The sequence below is a fragment of the Falco peregrinus genome, chromosome 1 (assembly GCF_023634155.1).
Source record: "Falco peregrinus isolate bFalPer1 chromosome 1, bFalPer1.pri, whole genome shotgun sequence".
NCBI lineage: Eukaryota > Metazoa > Chordata > Aves > Falconiformes > Falconidae > Falco > Falco peregrinus.
In genome coordinates this window covers 126,209,457-126,219,065 of record NC_073721.1, presented here as the reverse complement: position 1 = coordinate 126,219,065, position 9,609 = coordinate 126,209,457, and the positions used below count along the sequence as shown (strand labels likewise).

At 54.8% G+C, this 9,609-nt stretch overlaps 1 protein-coding gene across 4 annotated transcripts in view; it reads right to left on the bottom strand.

The window, feature by feature from the left end:
• Positions 1–509: 509 nt before the first annotated feature.
• CORO2B (coronin 2B) overlaps positions 510–9,609 on the bottom strand; it is a 44,779-nt gene continuing 35,679 nt past the window's right edge. For all 4 annotated transcript variants that reach the window (XM_027789543.2, XM_013300795.3, XM_027789544.2 and 1 more), the window contains 9 exons: positions 5,607–5,756; positions 5,072–5,236; positions 4,374–4,490; positions 4,171–4,275; positions 3,766–3,862; positions 3,115–3,227; positions 2,349–2,439; positions 2,100–2,239; positions 510–1,496 (listed from right to left, as the gene is read on the bottom strand). In XM_027789543.2, coding sequence (XP_027645344.1) covers positions 1,365–1,496; positions 2,100–2,239; positions 2,349–2,439; positions 3,115–3,227; positions 3,766–3,862; positions 4,171–4,275; positions 4,374–4,490; positions 5,072–5,236; positions 5,607–5,756 — 1,110 coding nt within the window. In that variant the 3' untranslated portion in view covers positions 510–1,364. The remainder of the gene's footprint in view (positions 1,497–2,099; positions 2,240–2,348; positions 2,440–3,114; positions 3,228–3,765; positions 3,863–4,170; positions 4,276–4,373; positions 4,491–5,071; positions 5,237–5,606; positions 5,757–9,609) is intronic.

Here is a 9,609-nt window from a genome sequence, read left to right as displayed (position 1 = left end):
TGCATGATTCCATGATTCAACTTCGGCTGCTTCCCCCATCTAGTAAACTGCCTCCAGCAAGCATCTCCCCAGGTGCCACTTGCCCAGCCCAGTCCCCAGCACTTTGTCCCTGCACAGTCAGGGCTTCTGCTTCTTGTGTCGCACACCCAAGCCCCTTGCAGCCACCCCACATCATCGCTCAGCCCTGCAGGGACCTCCCACCCTGGGGGAAGAGCAGCAGCACAAGCAGAGAACGACTTTGTGCACAGCCAAAAACGCCCCTTTGCATCCCACCACCCCCCCTCGGGTGGGGGCCAGCCCTCCGGCAAAGAAAGGAACAGGCAAAGTTTTGGTATCTTGAAAACATTTTATTTCATCACTAATCCGTGGTAGCATAAATAAGAGGCAATGACAGCACATGTAACGTAAAGAGGGGGAAGCGGTGGGCCCGGGGCACAATGTAAATTAATGGAGAGGAGAAACCGCTGCACTGGTAGTGCTGGGCAGTTCAGCAACTTGATTTAGTGAAAATATGTATATATATATATATATAGGTAAACTAGCAGTATTTGGTGTCATTCCCTGTGCTACAGGCCTAATCGACAACAATCTGTGATTGTACACACATGCTAGACCCATCGAGCGCCCATGCAGCTCTGGAACCCGCCGGGTCCATCCCTCGGGGCGAGCTGGGTGACATCCTTTCCTCTTCCCTACGTCACTGGCACACATCCCAGCGGACAGGAGGACGGTAAGTCCCTCTTTGCCCAGGCAAAGTGAGCAAAAATCCCTCTCCAGTTAGGAAACACAGCTTTTTTTTTTTTTTTTTTTAAGGATAGAGGTGCGTGTGCGTGGATGCACGCACACATGTGGAGCAACTCCCTTCCCCAGGCTGGACCCCCGGGGCACGCACAGGCTGCCCCTGCCAAAGCCTTCCCGCTGCCATGGGAAGGGTCTGAGGCTGCTGCCGCCGCAGCGAGCTTTTGTCAACTAAGCCCTCCCCACCCCCCGTTCCAGTTCTGCACCCGCTGTCACATTTTTGCATAGGAAAAAAATTAATAGCAACAAAGCATCACGCTCTCCTTGCGAGTCACCGCCGCCTTGGCTCCCCCGTGCCGGTTAATCCCGACGGAGGGGACACGGCTCGTCTACTTACTCCAAGAGCATCGCCAGGGCACACGGCCGCCCCAGCCACCTCTCGTGCAGCAGCTGTTCCGTTATAGCGGGTTTAGTGCTAGGCAAGACTAGGAGGACGTATTTCCAGTCAGCGAGTGGGCTCTTGGCAGGTCACTTGACTTCTGGCTCATATTCTGTGTAAGTGGATACAATAAAATTAAAGAGCGAGTATAAACAAAGAAAGTTTATTTATAAAACGTCCCTGGAAGTTAATTATTCTTCGGGCTGTTACGTAAGTTTTTCAACTCCAGCTGTAGCTGTCGGATCCGTATGTCCTTCTGTGAGAGCTCGTCTTTCAGCCGCCGGATCTCATCCTGCTGTCGGAAGAACATCCGAAGGAGCTGGAAGGGAAGGAGGGAGCTGGAGGGACCGTGCCGGCTGCTCACCCCTGGGCCCTCACCCTCCTGCCAGCCCCCGGAGCCACGCTGGGGCCGTTTCATAACTCGACTGCTTTTGCAACACGCCTTCATCTGCCGTGCTGCCTGTGCTCTCGGATTTAATATATCACCCTCCAGCCCAGGGATGCCCTAAGCACCCAATCTGCAAACTCAGCTCCAGCAAAACAAATTCCTTCCGGGTCCAAGCGCTGATGGTTCCCCAGCGCCTCCGTATGTTGTTCCCAGAGCATCATAGAATCCCTTAGGTTGGAAAAGACCTTTAAGATCATCAAGTCCAACCATTAGGCCAGGATGAGGGTTTTAATCTGGGAGAAGGATTTTAATAATAAAAAATAAATAAAATGGAGGAGCTTCACGCTGCCCCTTTTGGGTACTCTGTGGTTAATGTAGAGTGGGATGCTTCAAGCCACAGGGGAACACAGTGCCCAGGTACCTCAGTTTGGGAATACAAGCAGAGACCTGCAGTGGTAGCTTTTCCAGAAAACATCCCCCCCTCAGCCAGTGACCATCCCCTCACGTCCCCATGTCAGGACCACGCTGCCCTACCTCATTCTCCGTCCGGGGCGGCACATTCTCCAGCAGGTCTATGCCATTAACGACAACGCTCTTCTTCTCCCTCACTGGTGCCTTAAAGACAATTTTGGATGTCTTCTTGTAGCCCTCCTTCAGCGACATCAGGATGGGATCTGAGCAGGGCAGAGCACAGGAGGGGGTCAGGGGGGGCTGCGGCCCCATCCCACAGCCCAGCCATTTCGGGGCTCCGTGCTGCCTGCCCAGCGTGACCAGTGGCCTTACCTCTGTTCACCCCACTCAGCCATTCATCTGGTGTGAGGGCTGGCTCCGTACCCGGAGTCATCGGGTAAATGTCCTCTTGGTACGTTTCCGACTGAAAACACGGGGAAAGAGAAGCAACCGCCTCCGTGAATATGCTCACAAGTTTAACTACACGTTGCAACGTGCTGCAAACAGTTGTGCTCACTCCTTTGGCATGCAGCAACGCAGCCGCCCAGGGCAGCAATAAACTGGTGTCTGCGCCATTAAGTTGGGTGAGAAACGCCAGCGCTGCCTGCTCGGGGCATGCAGCAAATCTGGGCAATGCTGGCCAGCAGCAGAGCGGAGCCGCCGGAGGAGGACGAGCGGCTGCCGAGCTGCAGCAGAGCCTGGAACCGGCCCCTCCACGCAGCCCTGGTTTGCTTCCATCCGCCAAATCCTGCTCCAGTTCCCAGATGTATTTTACCAGAAACAGTCCCTAAATCTCAGGTGAGACAAGCCCCTGGTTACCTGTTGCAGTGGACTGAGCTGATTCTGCACAGAACGATTGCATCAAGGTAAGGAGCAATGCAGAGGTGCACTTCCTAAAACATTCCCATTAAGCCTGGGGTAAAAGCCCCCTGGGAATTCCATGCCTGGGAGGCGTAAAGACTGGGAGGTCTAAGCCTAGTGCAGAGACCCAGCCTTTGGACTGGTCAGGCAAACAGCGCAAGCGAGGGCATCTCCATCACACCACTCCTGCTCTGCACACCCCGGACACTGCCTCGCCCCCACACCCCGAGGGACTCACCCTCCTCGGCACGATCATGGAGATGGGTTCAATCAGCCCCTTGAGGGTGATGAGCTTGTAGAAACGAAAGACCTCGCAGGCCGACACGTCCAGCCCATGCTTTGGCATCACTCCTGCGGAGGAGGCGCAGACAATAACCCGCGGGTGCTGCAAACCCCGGGCAGCCAGCTGGGACTCATCACCTCCCCAGCAGGTAACACCCCAACAGCTCCTCGCTCTCCATCAGGAGACCCGGGTCTTTACTGAATTAATCCCTGCCATCACTTGGGACCGGGGGCACAGACGTGGGCCACACCACGGGTGTTTGCAGGGACATCGGGAAAGGGATGAGCAGCTTTTATTCAGGACAAATCACGGGGATCACCGACTGATGTCCCCTGGTAAAGCTGTGGTACGGGTGACAGCAGGAAGGGTGTCACTAGGTGTGTGCCTGGCTGGGACCCAGACTGGCTGAATCACTGCTGGAAGGACGGCATAGCGATGTGAATGCTGCCCTGCAAGCACTGCAGCCCCGTGTTGATGCTCCAGAGCCATCATGGCACCCGCCAAACCCATGCCAAACCCATTTGCCTGTGGCATTCAATTAAGCACCTTCCATCATCTACCTTTTGCATGTTCAGAGCGAAGGATCAGCAGCACAGCCATCCTTACCCAGTCCTTTCTGCGGGGCTGGGGAGCGAAACTCCATGAGATAACTCAGGTAGGGCTTTTCCGAACCAATCTCGTAATACCGAATGTTGCCGTCACCCTGGAGCGAGCACAGGGAAGAGGGAGACTGTTTACTGCTTTGGCAAACATGAGGTTGAAAAAAAGACCATAGAACAACCCCCAGCACCCCGTCCTTGGGGAATGCTGGGGGGACACAGGCTGGGGATGCTGCAGCCCTCTGCATCACCCGGTGGGATGCTGCCCACTCCTGCAACAGCAGCAGGCACCTCTCCAAACCAGGGTTTCGTGGGCAAAGAGCTGCGCAACGCAGTGCTTGGGGCTCAGCACAGCCGTTTGCTGGAGAGAGGCCCCTTCATCTCCCCAGGAGATGCTGCGGGATGCCCGTACCTTGCCCGCCAAGTACAGCATGTGAGTGTCAGCATCGTAGAAAGGGAAGAGGAGACCCGAGAGCCCGTCGATCTCCTCCTCTATCAGGGGCATGGCCAGGTCTTCCTGTGCAAGAGGAAAAAGTGTCTGATTAGGCCAGATGTCCCGATGCTCGTGCTGAGCGGGGGTCCCCATGGGGACAGAGCGGTGGTCCCGGCACCCACCTGGTCCCAGAGGGCAATCTGCCGCGTGTTCCAGCGCGACACCCCCGTCGTCAGCAGCCGCTTCGTGCTGCCCAGGAAGACCACCCGGTTGACGCGGTGGTTCTTGCAGCTGGCCTCCTGCAAGACAGGGCTGTGCTAGCTGGCAGCCTCCCCTCCCTGGCCCTTGCCCCAGCAAAGCCTCTCCCCTTGCTAGGCACCCCAACCTGCCACCCCCACAAAACCCCTCCCGCCTCGTCCCAGTGGAACACTGGCTCTGTGCTGGCCAGGCGGCAGACAGCGCTGAGGTACCGTGATCCCGTGCCTGTCCCCTGTGCAGAACAAAAACGCCCATCTCCCTAATATTAGATATCACCTTTACTGAGAAAGCACCGTCTTCCTCCAAACCGTGGCTCTTTACAGAACGTTCTGTGCACACACCCCCAAATTTCTGCTACTTTCCACAAATAATTAATAAAAGAATAAACCCTCCAACTCCTGTGCTTAGGATGAGGCTGAGCCCTCCTCATCTCCACTGAATTAAAACAACCAGCCGCTCCCCACAGTGGCACAGTGGATCCTGACATGTGGGAAAACATCACATCACAAGTACGTACAGTACCTTGCAAACATTTTGACACGTTTCAGTAGGATTCCTCCCCAAGATCTTATTTCTAATCCTCCCCCCATCCCATGCAGCTGCCCCAGCACAAGCACCACACCTGCAGGACCCTGCCGGAGCGCGGCTCCACAACCCGCAGCTTCTTGTCCTTGCAGGTGGTGGCCAGGAGGCTGCCGTCAGTGTTGAAGGACATGCAGAGGATGACATCTGTGTGACAGTCGATCATCTTCACCGGCTCCCCAATGTCCAGGTTCCAGATGAGGACCTGTGGGAAGTGGGGAGGCTGCGCTGGGGTCTCCGCTCCTGAAGACCCTCCCACCCCTCCTGCAACCTCCACATCCACTTCAGGTGTCTTAATATCACCTGTTTGGGCTGAAATCCCCCCTGCTTGTCACTTACAGAGCCCCCTTCCCTCCTCCCAGGGCTGCCCTGCAGCTGCTGTTTGTGCAAAATGAAGAAATTCCTTACAACCGGGTGCAAGACCCTCGCACCAGGCAGGCACCTCCTGCTGCAGACACAGTGGGTCATTTTACGCCGACGGCTGCATGCGGGTGGCTCCCACCCGTGCCACGAGCCCGGGAAGCCTTTGCAAGGGCAGCAGCCAAGTGTGAGGAGCGGGGCTGGGCAGAGCTCACCTTGTAGTCGTAGCCAGCACTGAAGAGGATGTTGTTGGTGGTGGGGTGCCACTCGACGAGGCCGACGCGCCGGCTGTGCCCGTACAGCTCCAGGACAGCCTCCGTCATGTTCCTCTTCAGACCACCCTCGGGGATCTCCCAGATCCGCACCTGCAGGATGGGGCAGGCGTCGGGAGGGGGTTGGGAGCCCCAGGGGGCTTGAGCTGCTGAATCCCTGCCATGTCCCGACGCCAGCGGCCTCAACCTGCACTAATGGTTGTCCCAAGGTGATCTGGTCCCCGTGAGGGCAGGGGGAAGGCACAGAGAATCCATCCCATCAGACCAGCAAGCTCTGGGGGGAAAGGGTAGCCCAAAACAAGGCAATGGTTTTGCCCCGAACTGTGGGTGCTGAGGAGAAGGACCCGACGAAGCAGCGCTCACGGAGGAGCAGGGCCAGGGGAGACTCCCCTGCTGCCACCAGCCTCACCAGGAGCTGCTACCCACCAGGGGAGAGAACCTGGGTTAAAAACAAGCCTGAAAAGCTGCTTGCTGAACAAAAGGAGGGGATGCACTGAGACAGAATAAGGCTTCTATAGTGTCTCTTCTTCAATTAAACAGCTCCAGCTAATGCTATCAGAGAGCCAGTATAGATGCTTTCATCTCCCCGGCAGGTCACCAGTACGAAGCCAAAGTGACAGGTCGCATTTATCTACCCACCCTCAGTCTGCTCCGTGCCGGAGCACCCTGCACTTGTCTGAGCAGCAAGACCCAGGGTCCTGCCAGCCCTGCGGCTTCCCAGAGCCACCCGAAACCTGGCAGCATTTGGTGGTGTGTACATGTCCCCGTGGCTCAGGTGAAGAGATGAAACCGCTGAGCTTTGCACTCTCAGCTCTTCCCCACGGCAGGCTGCCTTGGCCAGCACACCCGTCCATCCCGGAGCCCTTGCCTCGCCCCCGCTCTGATACCAGTTGCAGACACATCACACCACCGTTCAGTAATGCTCATTTTAAAAAACCCAACCGTATTGAATGCAGCATGCAGCCTGTGCACGTTCCCTTTCACCTCCTCCACCAGCATCTCGAAAGATGAGCTTGCCTTTGAGCAGATGCGGTGGCCGGGGCTGTGCTGCCCCAGCGAGCATCACTGAGCTGAAATAAAGCTTTGCCAAAACATAGGGAATATCTGGGAGGCTGCTGCCTGGAGAGGACTGATCCTGCTGCCCCTTCGGTTGCTCCTCCCTCTCCAGCTCCCACAAGGGTTGCCCCATCCAGCTCAGCAGCTACAGCAGGGGAGGGGTGTGTGACACAAAATTTAATTTGCAGTATTCAAGTGAAAAATCTGCATAGGGATGTACAGGTGGAGCTGTCAGTTTTCTCCCTGAACCTGCACGTTTAGTGGTGAAAGACGCTGCTTCTTGGGTTGCGTGGCATGCAGAGGAAACGGCATTATGAGAGAGACGTGGTTAAGAGGCTGGTTTGGCTCCAAGGGACAATTCTGAGAGCATCAGCGGTTTTCAAACAAGGCACAACATGAGGAACAAGCAACACAACCCTGATGTCGAAGGAACCGGTTATGAAAGCGGTGGGTTACGAAACGGCTGTTACCAAACCTCCGGCTGCGCCTCGCTCCAGCGATCTGCATCCACAAATGCATCCAGCGAGCTCTGCCCACCGGCGCGGTGCCTGCTGCATGCTCGCTGCTCAGGGCACGTGTCATCAAACCCAGGGGATACACACTGGGAAACCTTCCTGCGCTCAGCTGCGATGCCTGGGCTCCCTGCATTGTCAGGGTCTGCTCAGATAGGAGCTACCTCTTGCCTTGCACTGGGCAAGTAGCCTAAAGGTTGGTTATTAAATGTGTCCTGCATCTGTGCTCAGCCAAGAACCATCGCTGGGGCTTTGCAGCACAGCATCACCTCTGCAGTCTGCTCCTAACAAAGTTGCATCATTCTTTGTGTCTTGTGAAAAAAAAAAAAAAAGAAAAAAGGGGTGAGTGCCAGGGACAGGCTATTTTAGGCAGGTTTCCCCATTACCACGGTCACTATGACCTGAAAATAGACGTGTTGGAACTGGTTGTAGTACTAATGCTGTTCTGTTGCCAGTGTAGGCATAGCTGGAGCTAACCCAAAAATCCAATGCTGCGTTTCACAACCTGGTCCCACCCTGGGACGGAAATGATGCTTTCAGAAAATTGTCATTAAAAAAAGACCCAGAGGAACAGCCCTAGAAGCATCTCTACCTCCTCCTGTGACACCAGGGAGAGCAGCCAGCGCAGGATGCAGCCTATGGAACTGGAGGCTTCCTCTCCCAACCCATCTCAAGAAACCCTCTTGATAAAATTTTCCCTGAAACGCCTCTTTCCAAGGAGAGCTGTATCCTGCAAGCAAGACATTGTGCTGCGAACCCCTCCCCGCAGCTGCATGTGCCACATCAGCTCACTGTGCCCGAGTGCACGGAGAGCTCCGGCACGAGAAAATGCGGAGCCTGAAACACCTACGGAGATTGGGTAATTCCCCTTTTAATCTTCCCGCTTGGTTTGTCCTGCCCTTTAAAAGCTCCTTCCCAAAAAGCCTTCACAGCATTCCAGCAGCTCACAGCACCGTGGCAGGGACCCGGAATTATAGAGGATCAGCCCTGCTGCTAATTGTCCCACAAGAACAAATAATGAATTAATGGCCCTGGCACCCCACAGGAGAGCATCAGGTGAGGACAGACGCCGTTATCCAAGCGGGGATGGACAGGTATGAACGGATACAGGTTTGATAGCAAGGGAGTAATTACAGGAGGGGTTTCAAGCAGCACGATAACCCGGGTGGCCTGCGAGAACGATCCCTCTCCAGCGAGGCAGCATTAATAACAGGTGCTGCCCAGACGTAAAATCCTCATCAACCCCTTGGAGAGGATTAACCCACAGTGATGCCCCGGGGACAAGGCTGCATACGTCATCCTCTCTGCATAGGGCATTATGGAGGAAAGACATGAGTCTGGAGCAGGACCAGCCAGCAGCATCACTGGGCCAGCGGTGCATGTGGCAGGTCCTCCGTGTCTCCCACAGTGGCGGTGCCCCCAGCCTGGGACGGATGGTGTACCCAGGTGACAAATGTCATGCAAATACTCTGTTTTCTGCAGCTCGGACTTGGCAAGGACCTGATCATCCTCTCTCTTTGACAAAACGGTTGACCTGAAGCTTGTTAAACCCCTGGGAGCAAGAGAGAGCCCAAAGGTGCAAGACCTGCCCATGAGCACCCTGGGCATGGGGTGGCACTGGGAGCCAGAAGCCCACCCAGCCACAGGGATGCTCCCCTCCAACTCTTCCTCATCAGGGGGGACACCCCACACACACACCGGACAGCCTCAGGGGCAATTAATTTCCCAAGTTTAATGATGTCTTACGAAGTCTTCCCAGTATGCTCCCTCCCTCCCAGCACCTCCTATTCCCTAGCGACTGCATATAAAAGGTTACAATTTAAAGGAGACAGCTCACCATGATTCATGGCCAGGATCTGACTCTTTTTCCCCACTCAATATCTTCCTTGACAAGCTCTCAGCTAATAAAAAAATGCCAATATACTGAACTTAAGGAGAGGATGAGACATTAGGTGATAATACAGTGAAATGCTATAGATCAGGCAAGGCAGATTTGTAACTGGTTTAAAAACTGGATCATCCCAAATCTTCTCCCTCATACAAAGGGTTTTTTCCCTTTATGATACAGCCTTTGGGATGGACTTGTTTGTGTTCAGAAAATAAAGAGGAGGAGGATGCAAAGAACAGCTACTTAAAGATGACCTGATTCATTATCCCAGCCTGCAAAACTGCCATTGGCTCATATCACTTGATGGATCAGGCCACAAGAGCAGTTGCAGTCCCTGAGAGCAAGGATTAATAATAGCATTGCTGTTGGGTTTGAAGGAAGGGGAGAAAAAAAAAAAAAAAGACCTCATTGTGCACAGCTGTACAGCTTATCTGCAGTGAGGGACACAGAAAGAGCAGCACTGTGACAATAAGTGACACTGGGGACAGTG